Raw genomic sequence first — 21,767 nt, forward strand, 5'->3', positions numbered from 1 at the left:
GAGAGGCACAGGAACCCCTGCAGAAATAAAAATGGGTCTTCTAGAGAATCAGGACTCTCCTAGCCTCTTCTTACTCCTGCCCGTAGTGTCTCCTCTCGGGTCCAGGGGGAACAGTGTGAACCCTGCTGCATTTCTTACAGCAGTCTCCCTGCTTGTACGAGAGTTGCTGGTGGTTTGCAGTGCAGTTCCTGTCACATTGTCTGGGTGCCACCCAAAACACCCAAACTCACTCTTCCCCATCCAGGTTTGATCTGTCTACCCTCACCCCTGAGGTTATTAAACTGGCAGGGAAACATATGAAATCAGCATTCTTGAATGGGTCTTCGCTCTGGGCAAGGAAAGGGAGGACTATTTTCATGTTTGAAGTGTTCCAACCAATTCAGAGAAAAATACCACATGAAGTCAAAATATTATCATCCTGGCCAAGCAAGGGTTTTCCTTTATAACCATGCTGACATGTAAGGTTTTTGCAGCCTTGTCCGTCCCCTGGTGTCAGTGGTACTGCCTGCTCACTCCAGTGCAGGGTGTCAGTTCATCAGAGGTGGGGGGAGGACTTCATTTGTGGGAGGTGGTAGAAAGAAGAGGGTCCCTGGGAGCATATAAACTCATAATGTGAAAGAAAAGTAAAATATCCAGTCAAGGAGAGAGACAAAAGGGAGACTCATTACAGTAAAAAGAATTGCAAACCCTCCATTGAAAATAGATTTGGGGAGACATTTTTAAATAGCATCTTCCTTGAAGGAAAGAAGCTATATACTAAAGAGTACATACTGTGTGATTTCAATTGATAAATTTCAAGACCAGGCAAAACTAACGTATGCTGATCAAAGTCAAAAGAGCATATGTTAAATAATGCTGTATGCTGTGGGGGTAAGGTGGAGGTTTAACTGGAAAAGAAAACAAGGGGGAATGCGGAGGGGCTGGAAATGTTCTGTGTCTTGATCTGAGTCACGGCTAGCCAGCTGTATTCACATGTAAAGATTCCCCAAGCCATATACTAAGATGTGTGTATTTCTCTATATGTCACTTTTTTTCAATGCAAAAATTTTAAAGCTTTTTTGCCACTCTTATGGATGTGGCATCCCATGTGGGATGTTCAGTAGGATGGAGTCACTGTCAATAATCAGAGTGAACTGTGGAGCATGACAGAAATAGTCAAACCTGGTCCCCAGAAAGACCACGGGCTTTGGCAGCAAGCAGCCCTAGGCCCACATCCTGTCTGCCGGATTTACTGTGAGTCTTGGAGCAGGCTTTCCATCGCTCTCGGCTCAGCTTCCTTCTCTAAAGCGTGGATAATAATATTACCTTTAAGTGTTGTGTGGAGAATTCAACAAAATAATGTGTGTAGGTGTCTTGCCAAACACCTGAAGCATAGCTAATAGATAGTAGATACATATCCACATAAACTATGATGCTAAAGAATTCCAATCATAAAGTCAGATTTCTATCCTAAAATATTCCTGGGAATAAAGAATGCATATAAATAATTATTTTATAATACATAAAACACATTACTAAGTAGATATTATTAAAATACATTAACTATTAAAATATTTTATTATTAAAATTATTTAAAATCAAATGCAATCTGTGATGTGAGATCTTTGGCAAGTTACTTAACATCTGTCAGTGTGTTTCTTTATCTATAAAATGGGGATAAAAATACTGATTCATTAAGAGCATTATGATGATTCAATTTGTTATAATATGGAACCAGTCTTGTGATGTGCCTGCCCTTCAGTTCAATTTAGCAAATATTTATTTAATGCCTAATATAAATCATAGATTATTTTAGCACTTGGGAATTAAAAACAAAAATAAGACACAACCTCTGCCTTCTGGAAGCTTTCAATCTAGTGGGAAAGACAGATGTGCACATTTATAAGACAATGTAGTCAATGTTACACTAGCATAAAATTAGAGTACTGGGGAAGCGCACTGGAGGCATTGTACAATAGCCAATTAAAAGGCTGCATGCATGGGACGGTGGGCATATTTAAATTTGAAAAGGGCATCATGACACTAGAAAATAGCAATTTAAGGCTACCACGTGGTTGAGAGTCAATGGCCAAAGAATTATTTTTATTTTAGAATCACAAGTTTATCTGAATCAGAAGTGGATATGTTAAAACAGTAATTCCACTGACTCCCATGCACCTCAAATGCAATCTGTCTGGTTGGGGTCACGCCTGTGCATGAGAAGGAGGGGAAGTTCTTCCAGGGCAGTACTGAGTCAGGTCTACTTCGAAAATCTGGTGAAAGGTATAAACCCTTCCTAAGGAAAAAAAATGGACTTGTAAACAAACAAAACAGTTGTAGTATTCTCAGGGAGATACTGGTCTTCTGAAGGTTAGGTTAAGAGTCTCTGTTTAAAAGGACGACTCATAATACTGCCCTTCTCCCCTCTCTGAAGAACTAGTAAGTATCAGCAACTTCATCGATTATATCTCCTTAACACTGATGATCCTCAAATCGCTTCTGATTCATCCCCGGACTGTGTGATAACCTTTTCTGTATTCCATCCTGCCTGGCATTTCCCAGTGTACTTAGACGTGAGACTTCTCCAAGATGGAAATCTCAAAGAAAACTCAACTGTAGACAATCTAGATGCTGTGCTATTTATCAAGCTCTCTTGAGAGTAACATATCAGATATTACTGTACAACACCTATGACTACCACTGCTAATAAATAGACAGTATGTGCAGTTCTGTGACTTAGAAATTAGACTGGGGTGCTGGGACCTTTGTCTGACAAGACCATCCGCCCCTGTCTTTTTGCTCACCCCTATCACATGCTTCTGAGGATCCAGTCCTCTCCCCTGCCTCCTTCAGGGAGTCTGACGGGCTATTTTGTTTTTTCTTATCAGCAAGTTCCTGAAGATACAGTGCCTGGAAGGTGGAATCTGGGAGCAAGGCAGCTGCATCCCTGTGGAGTGTGAGCCCCCTTCTCCTGTTTTTGAAGGCATGTATGAATGTACTGATGGCTTCAAGCTGGACAGCCAGTGTGTGCTCAACTGTAACCAGGAAAGTGGAAAGGTAGGGATGACTTCTTGAACTTTGCTTTGGATCAGGCTATGTTCTAATCTTGACGGTCAATTCAAGAATGTTGAATAGAAGTGATTTGAACAGGCTGGGCCTTACTAAGTTGGAATTCGAACCAGGGTGTTGATATTATCTGATAGGGAATTCAGAAGGTACTGTGTTTATGGAATGTTCTCTCCCAAGTTCAGAACTTCCTCTGGGATAAGAAGAAATGATGAGTAGAGTACCTGGGTATATCCTAAAATGCTGGGATCCTGATTTGGCAATGTGATCTTTTCTCATGCATGGTTGCTGACCTTAGTTGGCTGGAAGTGCTAGTAAAATGATTTTTTTTTTTTGGGTTGTTGTTGTTGTGTTTTTTAGTAGAACAGAAACACAAATTCCTTGGCAAAGCTGAAAGTGCTGTTTGACTATTACACTCACTAGGATTTTGGTGCAAGAGGTTTCAAATGAAAACCACAGTCTTATCGTGGTTGTGTGACTCAAATCAATTTTATTTTAGAACCTTTTTAAGTACCACACACATACATGAGACAGGAAGTCAAGCAGACTTCCTAGGCAAAGATCAATGACCCTGATTGCTCCGCTGGCCTGTGTCTTTATCTTAGTGCCCAGCACTCCGAGGTAAGCACTGAAAAACAGATGTGAACAGAATATGCAATAAAATGAGACCCCTGAGAAATCAAACACATCTGTTTGTGCTCATTGGTTGAGGAACCAAGGAGCTGGCCAGACAAAGGGAGGATTGTCTATTTTGTTAAAATCTTGCTTTCTTGGGCTTTGTGAGTTAGTGCTACTCTCTGTGTTCTTGACAGAGTCTACTTTGAGATTACTGGGGATGTGAAGCCAAGAGTTCCACAAACCAGCACACATGTGGAGAAAGGAAATAGAGCTTTGATGAGACCAAAAGCAACTATGTTGTATCCATCCAAGCAGAAAGGCAAAAACACCTTTAGGAAAATTATGAATTGGTTTCACGGAATAAAACTCATCTTGAAAAACCCTGACATTTGCCACAAGCAGCATTTATGTGATAGTTGGATGAATCAATGCAAAACAACACCATCTGGGAAAAATTCCAAAATAACTCAGAATACATGGGCTACAACTGATAGCTCATCATATACTTATATCCAAAGAATACATTGTTAATAAATTCCATTAATTTATTTATGAATTGTTCATGATTCCATCACACATAAACAGCAAATAATTGTCTTGGCTTTTTTTTTTCCCCCAATAACAAAATTGTTTATTGTTTGAATAATGTCCTTTAGTCCGGGTTCTAGGAGTTGAAGAACCATTTCATCAGGCCACTTTTACCCACTCTCAATGAAGTCAAAATGGTAATGGACATGTTCTTCACCTTTGATATTCTAGCTTCCCATCCTCTGCACTAAAGAAGGGCTGTGGACCCAGCAGTTCAAGTTGTGTGAGAACGTGCAAGGGGAATGCCCACCACCCCCCTCGGAGCTGAATTTTGTAGAGTTCAAGTGTGAACAAGGATACGGGATTGGTAAGAATGGGAAGGGGTGCTGAAGTCTGTTCCCAAGTCATCCTTTTGATAGGCCTAGCTGGGTCCTGAATCACACACTATTCTCCTTGAAGAGTGGATGGAAGTCAAATCGACTCTTAGCTGTTTCAGTAAAAAAACATATCTATGACAGATTTGCAGAGAGGAGTGGATAGAAATGTGGCAGGACTTGGAGTTCCAAGAGGAAAGGTGTGGTGTGTAGCCACACAGTGTGTATGTGCTGGGATTCTCCATTCTCCCTGTGTTTGTTACTGGAGCAGAGAGTTCCTAAAAGGGACAATTTGAGATTGTAGTTGTTTGCACTGCTCTTCAGCCACTTTTCCCTACAGGGGACCAGCCTCCAGACCCTTTGGGCAGCTTCTTATTCAAGTAATTGCAAGTAAAGGCCTTTGTGGCCAGAGCTGATTTACAGTAATTTTGACTCTACTTTGCCCTGGCTGGTCCTAAGCATCATAGAAAAGAGTTGCAGTTTGTGCAAAGCCTCTTAAGATTACTCTTAAGTTCTGAACTGAGTAGGCAAAGAGTAATTTGATACGGCATTCTAACCTGTATAATGCCAATGAATATAATCTGAGGAATTAGAAACCTCATTAGTTTCTGAAATGGTTCCTTAATATCTTCAAGGTGCTTTTTGCACTGTGATGTCTTGTGGTCAGGCATGAAGTATCATGGAGCTCAGATATGCTCCTGGTGGTGTTTCATAAACAAATTTTCATCCTTTAGGCCTCTAATTTCTGCATTAAAATATCATATACTCATATATCTAGAATCCTTAAGAGTGATGTAGTTTTTTGATTATTATAAAAGTTACTGAAAAACATAGAAACATAGATTGGGAACTGAAAAGAATCTTGGAGATGATCACATTTATCGATGAGAAAACAGAGAAACCTGAGAGGGTGTTTTCTTGGAATAGAATTTTAGTAGACTCTTGGACCCCATTTGCAAAGGAACACAGCAAGGTTTTCCTTTGAGAGACCAATATATGGCCAGAGTCTCTGCTTCTGATTTTCCATTGCTTCCTCCTCTAATCACATAGGTTTCTTGGCTGCCAATGCAGTGATCGTCAGTATAGCAACAGACAGGATATTCCCTGGGGTAATTTCATAATTTCTTGGCCTTTTTTCCCCCATTTAGTCAAGATCTTAGGTAGTAGTTGCTACAATTGTAAGCTTCCGGGAGACCATGTAAGCAGGAATGATATTAAATATACTCAAAAGGCATCAGCAAATGAAAATAGATTTTGGCTAGCTAGAGTCCTAGAATAGGGTCTTGAAGGTCTGCTGGAGCTCCAAGAGTTAATTTTTTATTTGCTATATGATGTAGACATTCAGAGATCCCAGTGGAGGGGTTATACTAGACCGGGCATAGGAGGGGACACTGGGGCAAGGGGAGTTGACTTCAGGCAGTGGTTCTTTACCAAGTAGGGGAAAAGTATCCCCTCAGGTACACAGTAGATAAATATTATTCCTACCTATAACCATCATAATGGGATGGCCCATTGTACAGAAAGGAATTACCCTTGGAAAATCAAAGCTATTGCTTCCAGGATGATAAAGATTGAGGCCTGGGAAGTTGAAGCCTCTGTTATAAATTTCTGTTTCTTCAGGTGCGGTGTGTTTCCCATCGTGTGTCATTCCCCCTAGTGATCCTGTGATGCTGCCTGAAAACATCACTGTGGACACTCTGGAACACTGGATGGAACCTGTCAAAGTCCAGGTAAGGAAAGGAACGTTTTTCTGTGCCAAAGAGGCAAGGCTCCTGAGCACTTCTCAACTGACAGGATATCCCTTGGGGTAATTCAGAGGCTTTCAAAACACCCTTAAAGCAGTCACATGGATCATTCCTAGAAAGAAGGATTAAACCTCCAGGGGAGAAAAGAGGAAAGCTTGAGAAAAAAGATGGCCCCCATCTAAAGGAAAGTTTAAAAGATGAAGTAAGAGGAAGGCTCAGAAACATAAAGAGCAGGAAAGAAAATGAAAGAGGAAAATTACTACTGATGAATAATAGGACAGGAAAAGTTAGGATAAGCCAAAGAAATGCATAAAAATGAAAGAAGGATGGAAAGGGAAGGAAGGATTAGAAAAGATGAAAATAAAAGTAAAAACAGAAGAGAGTGAGTAAAGGAGCTGAGTTAGAACAGAATCGTCTTTCCTGTCTCCATCTCCCACCCTTTCTAAACCCTTTCCCTGGGCCCTCTGCTATTCAAAACGCACCATCAGCAAAATCCACTGCATTCTCAGCATCTTCCCGGGCTTTCCATAGGCCTTCTTTTCCATCTGAGACCTGGCTCTTTCCTGAGGACTCTGGTCCCTGCGGGGGTCTCTGGTCGCTGCTTTCTCTCTCCCAGCTCTCCTGCCCCTGGGCCTGGGAGAGGGCTAGATGTCCCCCTCTCTCTTCATTGCCACTTCCAAGCCATTTTCTCTCCTTCCTCCCTAAAATCACTCACATTTGAATCTAATGCCAACAGTATAAGCCGCTGACTACCCTCGCTCCGATGTCATATTCCGACCCTTAGACAACTCCGTGCCCTTACTTCTTAAAACCTTTAGTTCCTGGTCATAGTCACTTTAGCTAACCCCCCTATCAGAACTCTCATTGATTTCCACATCTGTACATTTGAACCTTCCAGAACCTGGACTCTCAGTTCTGTGGCCTCCTTTCACCAGTGACCACCTTTCCCTTTCTGGTTTGCTTGGCTCTCTCTAATCTTGCCATGACGGCCTCTTGGCTGTTTTCTGAACAAGCCTGCACATTCCTACCTTGGGGCCTTTGTCAGTGTGGTTCCCTGTGCCAGGGTGCTCTTCTCTCAGGTGTCCACACGTATTCCATCTTCACCTGTTCAGATTTTTACTCAGATGTCAGGAAGGCTTTCTCTGGCTATTCTATCTAAAATTGTAACTCCCTCTAGTACTTTCTGTTTTTTATTTTTTGTCCTTAATTTTTTTCTGTCCTTTCCCTCCTTTATTTTTTATCCTCAGGATTCATCATTACCAGGAATATTATATATTTTACTTATTTATCTAATTTATTGTCTCTTTCTGTCACTAGAATAAAAAGCTCAGTGAGGGATTATTGTCTGTTTTGTTCACTGTTATATCACCAGATCTTAAAATGGTGCCTAGTATATGGCAAACACTCAATAAATATTTGTGAAATAAGTAAGTAAATAAGAGAAAGAAAAGGCTATGCAAGAGCCAAATGAAGAAGATCTTGTTGTAAGTTAGTTATTTCTTCTTAGAATGGGGGAGGGTGGATGTCAGAAAGCCTGGGAGCTTGGTGCTTTATTCGACTGTTAAACAAAATCCTTGCAAGGCTATTGCCATAGAATCACCAAAAGAGAGACTCTAGATATATACCACCTTTACTTAGAAATCACTTGCAGGTCTTTTCTTTTTCCTCACAGGCTAATTGTGTTTTATTATTGACAGGGATTTGTGTCAAAGCAGGAGGATCAGGAAAAAAGTACTCTAAGTATGATTTGGGGTGATGGATGGGGAATAGCACAACTCTGTTAATTCAGCTAGTCATTCATTCAACAAATGTCCACCCGGGCTCACTGTGTGTCATGGAACTGTGCTAGATCCTGGGATATGAAGATGAAAAATGATAGTCCCTCTGTTTAAGGGACTTATAATCTGTCTGTGAAAACAGATATTCACAATCATGCAACACAAGACATGGTTTGTTTATGGTGGAAGGTGCTATGGGCGCACGTGAGCGGAAGCACCTGACCTGCTCAGGAGCTGAGTAGAGATGGGAAGCATCAACCCACTGACCAGAAAGCTTTTCCTGTGGATCTTCAACTGTGATCAAGAGGAACACTCTAGAGGGTGGGGAGTTGTAAGAAGTTCCGTGTGGCTGAAATCAGAGCATCCGTGGTCACGATGGAAAGGGGAGATGACAGTGAAAGGATGAGATGGGGAGAGGCAGGCAGTCAAGTGCCACCCCCACTGCATGTCCCTCTTAGGAGGCTGAGCCTGATGAGAACTCTGAGCACAGGTGGAGCACACCACACGTGCAAGGGCAGTTTGCAGACTGGACTGGAGTGGGAAGGAGAAAGCCAGAAAAACGCCTCAGCTCGTTCTCCCGTCCCCTGGTCTGTCCAGACTTTAGTCCCACTGCCCAGTCTGTTGCTAAGGTTTAGCTGAACTGCAGTAGCTGGAGTTACAGTGCTCTGGACAAAGAGCTTTTGCCTCATGTTTCATGGTGTACCAGATGGTCTAGACCCTTTCTTTCAGTCCTGTAAGCTCTACTTCCTATGATGAAAGACTTCTCTTTCTCTATGAGCTTCCAAAGAGAGAAAGGCTTGGACATTTATGAGCCTTTTCTTCCTCTTGAGACATAAAGTGCTTTAGAAACCTGTCTGCACCTACTCCACCAGCTCGCCACAAGGTGTCTGGTGGGAGCAGTCAATGGATGTGGGCTTAGTGAGCCCTAGTGTAGGTCTTACAGTAAGTGGGATTTCTTCCACCTCGGCTTTTCAGATAAAACGTTCAGAAAATAATAGTTTATTTGTCCTCATGGAGACAGCAGGGAAATCAATCACAGAGATTTGACCATCTCCAAACTGGACAACTATCTTCTCTATTTTATTAAAGCCTCCCTTTTATCAACTGTCCTTTGATAGGGGCATTGTTATTGTTTATCTCTGTTCCATAACATTTTGTTCATGTGTATAGTTCTAGTGCCTTTTGCAGTGTCTGGAATTTTGTAGGTATCTTATAAACATTGGTTGAATGAGCAAAGACATTGCTGTAGTACAACTTTTTACTTCAGAAGTGAATGCATATTTTCTCCTCCAACTGGGTGCATTTCAGCAGCCTCTTACTTCTGTGTATGATCATATCATTGTCAATTTCAAGTTGTCTGCTGCAGAAAGAAAATGCAGAATACGTGCTTCTCCTAAGCCAGTGCATCAAATAATATCATACATATCACTGCATTTGTCACTACTATGGTCTAGTCAGTAAATTCTTGGTTTTGTTCATAGGTTGTCCAGGCATGATTTTGAGAGTGATAACATTGGAGAAATACCATAGATCTTAGGATAAAAATATATTAAAAAAAAAAAAAAGCTGAGTTTTTACTCATGAGCTCTGTTATTTACCAGCTGTATAACTGTAGGTAATTTACTTTATTTTCCGTGCCTCCATTTCCTCATGGGTAAATAGAGATAACACCTATCCCATTAGGTTAATATGAGTATCAGATGACTGGCATTGGCTTCGTGCAAAGCCATCTTTCCTTGCTCGAGGCGGGCTGCTTCCCCTCACTTGCACCTGCTGCTTCTCACCTGTTATGATATGCACTGCTCTTTACGATTCAGAGGTACCACTAAACTATGTGGCTGGTCACAGTTTGCAGTATTGTTAGGGGCACAATTACTTTAGTGGAACTCTTAAGATGTGTGTCATATTTCTACATGAAAACAAAGTGAAGTAGTTAAACCCAGCAGTCAGGATTTCAACAGTTGAAAACACAATTAACAACATGTTTATGTGTTTCTAACCCCAAATCAATATCCTTTATGCCAAAGGAAAACCAAATGTTCATCTAGTGTTAGCACTAGTCATCACGGAGTGGCAAAAGAGTTGCCTGTTCTCCTTCTGCTCTTTCATGGATGTTACATTAAGGAGTATTGCTTGCAGACAAAGCTTGCAAGAGATGCTCTGGATTTAGGAAATTGAAACTTTATTGTAATAGAAAAGCAAGAAAAAGAAGTCAAGGAAGCAAGGGGAATGGTGATGGGATGATTGCCCTTTTGAGCCTCAGGACCTCTAAAATGAGATTATGCACCAACTACAGATGATCTCATGATGTTTATCATTTTGTGGCACTCAGAGGTTCATGAGGGGCATGAAATTTAACCTTGTGCTTATAAATAAGAAGAATAAGCCAAATAAACCTCATAAACCAAAGCTATTGTATTAAATAAAACTCCACATCGAGTACAATCCTTATAGTTCAAATTGACTTATTTTGGAGGTTGCTCCATATTGTACTCAATCTCAAACTTTCTTGTTCTTAAGAATCACTTGGGCAGTATGTAAAAAGGAACAGCACGGATTTCACCTTTCAGAAAGGCTGGTGCCTTGGACTGTGCATATTTAATAAGCACCCCAGGTAATTCCACTGTAACGCGTTGAGAAATACTACTCTTCAAGACAAAATACTGGCAACATAAATATTTTCAGTACAAGCACACCAATTTGGAGTATGGCTCATTTGTTTAATAAATGATGCTTGCCTATTTTATGAAAATGCCTGCTATCTAGCATATTTTAAATACCTCTGTATCTGGCAAGACTACAGAGCAATGAATTAAATTGTGTCATTTTCTTTAGTCTGCTGCCAATGACTTCATTCTCTGTAATAAAAAATGGTACCTTGTATTTGGGTAACACTGTATCATTTTGAAAATTGTGTGTGTGTGTGTGTGGGTGTGTGTGTGTGCGCGCGCGCGCGTGTAATTTCATTTGAATCTCATCACAAACCGATAAGTTAGGGAAGGAAGATATTATTATCTTTATTTTACGGACACATTAGATGTTGCTGGATGATCTGTCCAAGATTGCACAGCTGTCAAAAAATGGAGAAAGAACTGCAACCAAGTTTTCTGACTCCAAGTTCAGAGTGATATCCTCTAAACCGATATCACTCTGTTTGCTGTAGTCTTTTTTTCTTTCCTTGTGCATGTTTGGGTTAGTCTGTCTATTGAATAGAAAATAAATCTCTCCTCTCAACCACAAGAACCATTTAATTTCCACACTCCCTTCCCTACCCATGAAGTCTAAAAAAGTTGTAATTTTAAGAGAGGGATTTCCCTATAATATGACTTTTAGTTATTGTGAAAGAATTTGTTTTTTGTGTTTGTTTTTAAGGAACAATCAAGTATATTTTTTAGATGCCTACAGAGGTTATTTGTCTTTCTCTGGGAGTTCTATTGGTTTTTATTACTACAAATACACCTGACTCCTAGAATAATACACTTTTTACTAAAAGCAAAATTTCTGAGGATTTAGGTAGTCTGAGGTTTTGATGAAAAACAACTAAAAAGTAGCAACTGACATAAAAGGAAGACTGAGGTCCTCCTGGACTCAAATATCACATCACTTACTCCTTGAAGCCTGTGTCCACTCATCTGCAAGGGTGAAGATAATACTATCTATCCTGCAGGATTGTTACACAAATTAAAAATAATTCATGTGAAATGTCTTGCACACTTTCTAGCATGTAGTTCTTAATTAAGTAAAAGTGAGATTTTAATTCATTTAGTAAAAATCTTGTCCCTGGGAATATCCTCTATCTCTGAAAAGTTATCACCAGCTATTTCTATGAGAAAGAAAAATATGGTTTTATAGTTTACTTGTTTGTGTGTGTGCATGTGTGCGTGTCCGTGTCTGTGAACGTGTGCAGAGACAGAAATTTCTAGATCATTTGTCATTTATCTATCCCTTTTACAAACCGGACTGGGAAGAGAATTAATGGCTATTCAGTGTTTCCTATGGGAACACATCTGACTAAAGAAGCGATTTCTAAAAACTTTTGTCGTGAGACTGAGAATAGAGGAAGATGAATATACTATTATTTTTAAATACTTCAAGGGCATGCTGGCTGGGGGAGACCATAGGTAAGGCTTAGAAATTCCCAAATGGATTTTCTGTGCCTTTGTTTTTGTAATGGTGTCTTTCTTCTTCACTTATGACACACAGGGATATAGACTTTTCTGTCCTGGGATCTGGCAGTTTGACAGGCAGGAGCAGCCAAGTGCTCGGTCAGTGCTAGTGCCCATTGCTCATGACCGCACCTCAGATACTCAGAAACAAGGGTCATCTGTACCACGGGTGACCCTGCTGCATCTGCACAGTACCTGGGCTCCTGACAGTCCAGGGTGCCTGAACTAAGAGCGTGGGAGGAGCTCCCCTCAGACTTTTGTTAGGAGCACTTTGTCATTTTCTTATTTCTATTTTTTCTTTTCTTGATTTTTTTTTTCTTCTTTCCTGTCATGCGAATCCCAATTCCCCACTAAACTGCAAGATTCCTGAGGGTAGGAATGGTATCTTATCCTTCACCCCCAGCGTCTCTCCAGAGCATGGTTCATTTCATCTGTTTCTCAGAATGTGGTGGCTGCATGCAACCAAAAAGCCCATAGAAGAAAGTGGCTCCCACAGAGCCATTTCTCAAAGAAAATCTTTTTGTTTTCCCAAAAAGTCTATGTGAGATTGAATCTTTATGATTGTCCTGAACCACTGTATCAAGAGAGTGTTTTATTATATCTTGTGATTTTAAAATAGGAAAATTAATGTTTTAACTTACAAAGTAGTGGTTCTTCAAGAAACTGATTTAATGGAGAATATTTTTTACATCATGTGGCAATTGTTTGCATGTAACTGAGTTTTTCTAAATTACATTTGAAAGTGTTTTCTTCTGAAGCACAAAAGCATCCATCATAACATCTCATTTCCCCTATTATTTTGCTTAATGAATTCCTTTTTCACAAACTGAACAATGCTTTTCTTTTTTTTTTTTAGTACTACTATAATTATGCATTAGTGAGGTCTAAATTAATGAGATTTTTCTGTGGCTACACAGGATAGGTTTGTAAAGATCCTTTAACGCTGCATGAAATCCCTCTCTCAACTTCTTAGCTCTTCAACAGAATTGCTCAGTCGTATCAAATCTTAAAATTTCTGACATCGTTTTCCCAAAAGGATTAATAGTTATTTAATTTAAAATGGAAAGAGAAGGGAGAAAAAGAAAGAAAAAGAGAAGATAGTACTCTCTAGGAGCAATAGTTTCCAACTAAAAGGTCTCACCCTCCCTTCTGGCTGTTAACACTGAGTCCCGCCCCCAAAGTGTCCTCTTGATGGGTACAACAGTGTGTAACAGCTTCAGTGACACTTGCTGGAAATCAGTGTAGACCCAGACATGAGTCATGAAGAGGTCTTCTTTTTCATCAGCGTTAAGCATGAAATCATTTCCTTGAGACATCAAGGGTCTCTTCACTAGAGAAGAGTAGACAGGACGGTCTTAGAGGAAAGGGGAAAGGGAACCAAAAAGCAAACTGCAGGGTAATTTGCTATGGCCCCAATAAACATGCAAGACAATGCTATATCACATTTAAGGGAGCATGCATATGTAGCAAGAAGGAAATTGTCACAAACCCAGGCAGTGGCAGAACTTTGTGGCCTGATGTGATTAGCAGCCCATTCTCTCAAGTAACTGTTCCCGTTAAAAAAGAATTGAGCAATTTTCTTTTGGATATTAGAGTTGGCTAACCATCAGTCTTGTGACCTTTACAAGGCAAAAGCCTCCATAGCCTTCTGACCATCATAATAACCCTTAACTGGCCTGCCTGCCTGCCCCCCTACTTTCCTTCCTTCCTTCCTTCTCTTTCTTTCTTTTGCTCTTTTCTTTGTTTTCTTCTTCCCTCCCTCTTTCTTCCTTTTTTTCTTCTTTACTTTCCTTCTTTTTTCTTTCTTTCTTACTTTTTAGAAGTTTTCAAATGGCCCAACCAGGAGGAAATTTTTAAAATGAGTTTCTCATGAACATTTTCCTTTTGGAAAGTTCAAAACAAATCTTTGGCACTTGTGTTTGCAATCAATTCATCTGAGAAGACGCTTGCTAATAGCATGATAATGATAGTTGTAATAACATATGGTATACCCTGGAGATTTGCAGATTTGGTTCCAGACCACCACAATAGAGTGAATATCACAATAAAGTCAGTCATGATTTCTTTTTCCAATGCATATAAAAGTTGTTTACACTATACTGTAGTCTATTAAGTGTGCAATAGCATTATATCTAAGAAATGTACATATCTCAAAAAACACTTTATTGCTAAAAAAATGCTAATGAAGATTTGAACCTTCAGCGAGTCATAATCTTTTTGTTGGTGGGGAGTCTGGCCTCTGTGTTGATGGCTGCTGACTGATCAGGATACTAGCTGCTGAAGGGTGGGGTGGCTGTGGCAATTTCTTAAAATAAGGCAGCAATGAAATTTACTGCATCAATTGACGCTTCCTTTCATAAAAGGTTTCTCTGTACCATGTGATGCTGTTTGACAGCATTTAACCCACAATAGAACTTTTTTTCAAAATTGGAGTCAATACTTTTCAACCCTACCACTGCTTTATCAACTAAATTTAGGTAATATCCTAAATCCTTTGTTGTTCTTTCGACAATGTTCACAGCATCTTCACCAGGAGTAGTTTTCATCTGAGGAAACCGCTTTCTTTGCTCATCCATAAGAAGCAACTCCTCATTTGTTAAAGTTTTCATGAGATTGCAGCAATTCAGTCACATCTTCAGCTCCACTTCCAATTCTAGCTCTCCTGCTATTTCCACCACATCTGCAGTAAGTTCCTGCACTGAAGTCTTGAACCCCTCAAAGTTATTCATGAGAGTTAGAATCAACTTTTTCCAAATTCCTGTTAACGTTGATATTTTAACTTCCCCCTATGAATTGCAGAGTGGCTAAGAATGGTCAATCCTTACCAGAAGACTTTCAATTGAGTTTGCCCAGGTCAATCAGCAGAATCACTATCTAAGGCAGCTACCGTCTTATAAAACATATTTCTCAAATAAATGTGAAATTTGAAACGACTCCTTGATCCATGTGTTGCAGAATGGATATTATGTTAGCAGGCATGAAAATATTAATCTCCTATACATATTTATCAGAGCTCTTGGGTGACGAGGTGCACTGTCAATGAGCAGTAATGTTTTAAAAGAAATCTTTTTTTCTGGGCAGTACTTGTAACCAGTGGGCTTAAAATATTCAATAAAGCATGCTGTAAACAGATGTACTATCATCCAGGCTTTGTTGTCCCATTTATGGAACATTGGCAGAATAGATTTAGCATAATTCTTAAGGGCCCTAGGATTTTCAGAATGGTAAATGAGCACTGGCTTTGATTTAAAGTCGCCAGCTGCATTAGCTCCTACCAAGAGAGTCAGCCTGTCCTTTGAAGCTTTGAAGCCAGGCATTGACTTCTCCTCTCTAGCTATCAAAGTCCTAGCTGGCATCTTCTTCCAGTGTAAGGCTGTTGTAGCCACATTGAAAATCTGTTGTTTGGCATATCCACCTTCATCAGTGATGGCAGCTAGATCTTCTGGGTAACCTGCTGCACTTCCACATGAGCGCTTGCTGCCTCACCCTGCACTTTATGCTATGGAGACAGCTTCTTGCCTTAAACCTCATGAATCAGCCTCTGCTACCTGCACACTTTTCTTCTGCAGCTTCCTCCTCTCTCTCAGTCTTCACAGAATTGAAGAGAGTCAGGGCCTTGCTCTGCATTAGGCTTTGGCTTAAGCGAGTGTCGTGGATGGTTTGATCTTCTAGCCAGACCACTAAAATGTTCTCCATATCAGCACGAAGGCTGTTTTACTTTCTTATCATTCATGTGTTCACTGGAGTAGTGCTTTTAATTTCCTTTCAAGTTTTCCCTTGCATTCACCAACTTGGCTGACTGGCAGAAGAGACCTAACTTTCAGCCTGTCTTTGGATGTGCCTTCCCCACTATGCTGTATCGTTTCTAGCTTTTGATTTAAAGGGAGAGATATGCAACTCTTCCCTTCACTTTAACACTTACAGGCCATTGTAGGGTTATTAAATTGGCCTAATCTCAATATTGTTGGGTCTCAGGGAATACAGAGGCCCAAGGAGAGGGAGAGAGATGGGGGAATGGCTGGTCAGTGGAGCAGTCAGAACACACAACATTTATCCATTAAGTTCACCATCTCATATGGGTGTGGTTCATGGTGCCCCAAAACAATTACAATAGTAACATCAAACATCAGTGATCACAGATGTAATAATAATGAATAAATTTGAAATATTGTAAGAATTACCAAAGTGGGACATAAAGACACTAAGTGAGCACATGCTATTGGAAAAATGGCGGTGTGTGATAGACTTGCTCTATGCAGGGTTGCCACAAACCTTTAATTTGCAAAAAATGCAATTATCTTCAAAGTGCAATAAAGCAAAGCACAAGTAAACAAGGGATGCTTGTACTTAAGTGTAGAAATAATAAAAATTCAGAATAGTTTTACCAATAGGGAGAAAAGGAGAATAACATTGGAGGATATATCAGATATACAGGGGACACGAATTGAATCTGTAGTGACTTACATTCTGAAATCAGATACTACACAATGTTAACATTTGATAAAACCGGGCAGAGAATATGAAGCTGTTATTTCTATTATTCTCTATAGCTTATTAAATGAAACATATGATTGCAATTTGTCAGAAGTATTTCAGAAAATAAGAAAATCATATTCAGCTCTCATGAGGAGCTAGCCCTTCTCTGTCCGTCCATCTCACTGCTTTTTTTCTTATTTCACTTGCCTCTTGCACCTCAAATGTGCTCATCAAGTTTGGTCCTGAAAAACATTTGCATTCTTTTCAATTATGATCAATATGTAGCTGTTCAATTAATGGCATATGCATATCCTTACAGATAAGGGACAGCTTTATGGAATGAATGACCTTCATAGGCCAGAAGAGAAAGGAGAAGTCTAGAGAAACAACATCACATTTAGTTGTTCGCCAATGTTTGTAAAACTTCATTTCTCTGTAAGTCACTGAGATAAGAAATAGGAGCGATAGGAAGTCCCTGTTCTTAAGGAGTTTGCAATCTAGGAAGGAATATGACACAGGTACCACCAACATTTGCAGATTTATAGATATCAAGGAGAGTTATCAGTCTAAATTAGTCTCAAGACTGAATTATAAAACATTAAAAAAATCAGTGAAAAGGGTATCATCAATTTTACTATCATGAATTTATCCTTCAGGTATATTTGCACGTGTGTGAAATGATTTCTATCTAAGCTTTGTTTGTTATGGTAAAAGAATAGAAATAACTGGAATATCTATCAACGTGGATCTGGCTAAATAAATTACAGTACATTCATGCAATGATATGCTACATATTCCATAAAATGCAGCATCTCAGATACCCTAAAATGAACAGAACTCCAAGATGCAATGTGGAGAAAAAGAAAGTAAGACAATCAAACAAACAACAACAACAATAAACCAAAGTACACAATAAAATTGTAGTATTCTACAAATTTTGTGAGAAAAGAATTTGTGTACACACACATATACATATATGCATAGAATAGTCTCTGAAAGATACAAAAAAGATCTAGAAATAGGATGGAAGAAGATGAGTATCTGGGGAACAGGAATAGGAGTGAATCTGTGTATCCTTTTGTGCCCTTTATATTTTATACTGTGAACATGTATTACCTTATAACAAAATAAAATTACATAAAAACACAGAAATGTAAAAAATAAACTGGAAATAATAGGAGAAATGAATATTGGAAAAAAGAATTGAAAGTAAAGACAGATTCTTTTCCTTCCTTTTTTTTTTTTTTCTTTTGCAATACATTTTCAGAATTTCCAGAACGTTAGAAGACCAATACTCATTTATAAAAGCTGTGGGTGGGGTAGAAGGTTGGGAGAGTATGATAGAAGCTGATAAAGTCAGTTCAGAACATTCTGGCGAGTTCTGGCTGTTGTCATCATGTGAGTTTTCCAAGGCTATGTATCTCTTTGTACAGAGGAATTGACATTCTCCAACCACCTCCTCCAAAGATTTTGAGCTCTTTGAGGGCAACGCTGGTTTTATGGATTTTCAGATCCTCTTGATCACTTGGGAATCTGGCTCACAGTGAGCGAGTTATATGTACATTTGGTCTGAATTGAATGACTGACTGATTAGGGTGGGACCTTACTGAGTGCAGTGCTATGAGAAGGAATAAAGTAGCCATGCATCTGCATTTCAAGGGGACAAGTTATTGTACTTACTAAGTGGGGACAGCAAACCAGTATAAAACATTGATATTTTAAATAATAAAATTCACAACCACTGCTAAGTGGAGTTCCAGTAGAAACTGCTTTAAAACATAAACAAGCATCATTTCTCATTAGCAGAATTATTGCTTATATGCAAATGATTCTGCTTAAGTGGCCCTAAGTGCTGGAGAATAACTCACATTTTTCAGGAGGCTGAACACCTCTGTTGTGGTTACATTATACATTTGTTTTGACAATCTTTTTTTTAGTGCGATAACTTAAGCCAAGTCACCTTATGTTAATATATTACAATATGGAGTTTTGAATATTAAACTTTGTTAGGATTTATACTATTTATTTTCCCTTTAGGAAATCTGTAAAGGAGTTTTAGTTTTTAGTAGTGTAAAATATTTCAGATTCCTATCCTTAAAACTGACTACGAGGTATATATTCATATGACTGCATATTAATATATACAGATTATCAAATTGATTACTGTACAATCTTAGAATTCTAGAATGTATAATGAGTATATAATTTCCAATTACTGGAAGTGCTACCTTGTGTAAAGCTCATATTTCACCATGTATTACTTCTGATTGCACTCAATTCCAATTGTACATCATTAAAATGTGAATATGGAAGTCTGCAGATAGGAGGGTTGGTAGCAAGTAAGGCAGAGAACCTTTTTTTCTCTTTGACCCCTGCTATGGGACTTTCTCTTTTCCTGCAGTGTATGCTTTGAGATTTTAAAATGCAAAATTTAAAAGGAAAAAGCTCAGTAAAAATGAATTATTATTGTTTAACAAAGGGGAGGACTATTTGTTTAAAAGTGCATCTGGAAATGGCCTCTGGGAATGAGATAGTCACCAGTGTTTCAACATGAGCCTGTTTATGCTCCCACTAGCTTGATGTTGGTGCCATTCTGAGTGCCAGTAATTTCACATCAATCCTTTCTGTCCAGTACAAGGTAGGACTAAACGGTGCTAACAAGAGTTGCAGAGAGTACAATTTAACCTTCAGTCCTGGCGTGGGTACTCACATCTTGTAATGTAGGATTTCTGAGATTCAGTTTTGGTTGAATACTCTTCTCATAAAGCTGTATTTGTCAGCCTTTAAAAACCCCACAGTGCTTTTCGATCAACACAACCATCTCGCAATTTCTCATAACAGTATTTGAAATGACAAAACAAATAGAACAAATATTGTGCCTAAAACCAAATAAAACTCAGTATAATATCGCTTTCTTTAACCACACCTATACCACTCTGGAAATTTTGATACCTTGGTCAAGGAAGGAGAGGATGAAAGGGACAAAAACTCCTCCACTGAGAATTTCTGCCTTGACATCATCCAGAAGGGTCAGCAGTTTCCGCAGGAAAGTCTAGGTGGCCTTGGCCCTCTTTATGAGGCACAGCCAGTCTTGCTACTTGGGGAGTGGAGTCGGGCTGGTGGGGTAGGCTCAGAATTCGCCCCTTCTCTCCCTCACCAAATGTCTTTGCTTTTGTTTTCTGTTTTTTTCATCTTCCTCTTTAGAGCATCGTGTGCACTGGCAGGCGTCAATGGCACCCAGACCCTGTCCTGATCCACTGCATCCAGTCGTGTGAGGTAAGCCAGTCCCCCTTCCCCAAACTTAGACTAGAGAACCCCGGTCTGCTTAACTCACCGAACTTGCGTCCTTCTAATTCAAGATCCTGTCCCTCCCCCTCCCCCTGCCCGCTGCCTGTCATTTAATCTCTCAAATTTAGTTGGCTCCACAATCCCAAACTTATAGAAGTTAGGACTTCTGATTTTTGTTTTGTTTTAGCAAAATTTTCAAGGTTTCATTTTAAATAACTTCATAAAAGAATAAGTTAAAAAGCAAGTCAGAATTATTTATGGTTTTGGGATTCTGTAACGAGGCCTTGCTTGAGCTTAGTTAGATCAGGATTTTGCAGACCGATGGATCACAGACCGATTTGTTTGGCCAGCACAGTGTCTAGAAACAATTTTATTTTGGCTTCCAATATTTAAAAATGGGGATTTTCACATAAAATTCATATGTGTATACATAACATTACACACATACACACACATACACCTTGGATAAATATAAGAAACTCATAGTGAAAGATTTTTTTCTCTTGAAAAACAAGAATGTCTGGCAACCGTGGCAATCATTAGCTGAATCTGAGTAGCAGCCATAACCCCAGAGGAGCAAGTCTCTCCAGTCAGCGCGGTCCTCACCTCTCCCTGTGGCTACTTACCCGGTCATGCTGGCGTCTGTGTTTGCACCCTCTTAGGTAGACCTGTTGTCCACTGTTGGCTAACACAAGCTAGACCTTTACTACCTCAAGAAGTCCTGTCTACTTCTTCATACAGTGGATTCCCCTACCAGTGGGGGGACTCAGGGTGCTGTGAATCGCCATTCGGTTAACTGGAGTTAACCTAACAAAGAAAAGTTGGAATGAGGCAGAGTCTTGCTGAGAGAGAATGACCCAGGAATCCTGACACAGGAGTGACAGGAGAGAAAGACACACACGCACACACACACACATACACACACACACACACGCACACACACACCATTTAAGCCCTCCCACCCTAAGAATAGCCAGTGACAAATACAAATATTCTAGTCTCAGTCACAACAGGTTTTGTCATCCAAATCTCTCACTGGAAGTAAATAAGCCACTTTGCAGCAGTGCGTGGGTAATTCTGGCTCCCCTGTGTGCTCCAGAGAGAGCCCTCAAACTCCATTATTGCCAGCACCGTCCCCTTACACACTCAGCCCACATGCATCTTAATTCCTCTATTCCTTTGCATCTCGTGTCTCCTGATCTAATTCTGGGAAACCGGGATCCACATGAGGCCAGAGAGGGGGAAAGGGTGGGGTTTGAGAGAAAAGGGAAAACTGGGTGGGGAACTAATACCAATAAAACAGCATTCTGAGAGTGCATCAGGAAAAATGCTCACATGGAGTGTGCTTTGTTATGGGGTGGGCCGACAAAACAGCTCATCTTCTGCCATCATTAGAAAAACAGATGGCAGTGGGGTGGGGAGGCGGGAGAGAGGGGAGTGAATCATCCACTGAGCCAGGGGTAAGAAGGGGGAAGAGGAGGCCAGGGAAGGAGGGAGATAAACAGACAGAGGACTTGGAAGCTGGGAAGAGATCAAAGGGATCCTGAGAAATCCCTTTTGCTGCTTCTATGCATGATCTCAAGTGGGAAGGTGGATGACAGGGTTTGGAGCTGGCTTTGGTGTTTCCCAGAAGGTTACAATACAGAGCTTTCCCCATCTGTCCTCCACTCCTCCCTGCACCCCAGCACATCCTCTGGAGCTCCTGTCCAGAGCTTCCCAGGCTGCTGTCAGTCCCTTGGCCGATGTGAT

General features: G+C 40.0%; 1 protein-coding gene across 1 annotated transcript in view; it reads left to right on the forward strand.

Moving 5' to 3' along the window:
- Nucleotides 1–21,767, forward strand: part of PAPPA2 (pappalysin 2) — a 259,746-nt gene that overhangs the window by 200,315 nt on the left and 37,664 nt on the right. Inside the window, exons 17-20 of the mRNA XM_063106943.1 lie at nucleotides 2,868–3,036; nucleotides 4,423–4,558; nucleotides 6,186–6,295; nucleotides 19,935–20,006. Coding sequence (XP_062963013.1) covers nucleotides 2,868–3,036; nucleotides 4,423–4,558; nucleotides 6,186–6,295; nucleotides 19,935–20,006 — 487 coding nt within the window. The remainder of the gene's footprint in view (nucleotides 1–2,867; nucleotides 3,037–4,422; nucleotides 4,559–6,185; nucleotides 6,296–19,934; nucleotides 20,007–21,767) is intronic.

This window comes from Cynocephalus volans, chromosome 8 (assembly GCF_027409185.1).
Source record: "Cynocephalus volans isolate mCynVol1 chromosome 8, mCynVol1.pri, whole genome shotgun sequence".
NCBI classification, from domain to species: Eukaryota; Metazoa; Chordata; class Mammalia; order Dermoptera; family Cynocephalidae; genus Cynocephalus; species Cynocephalus volans.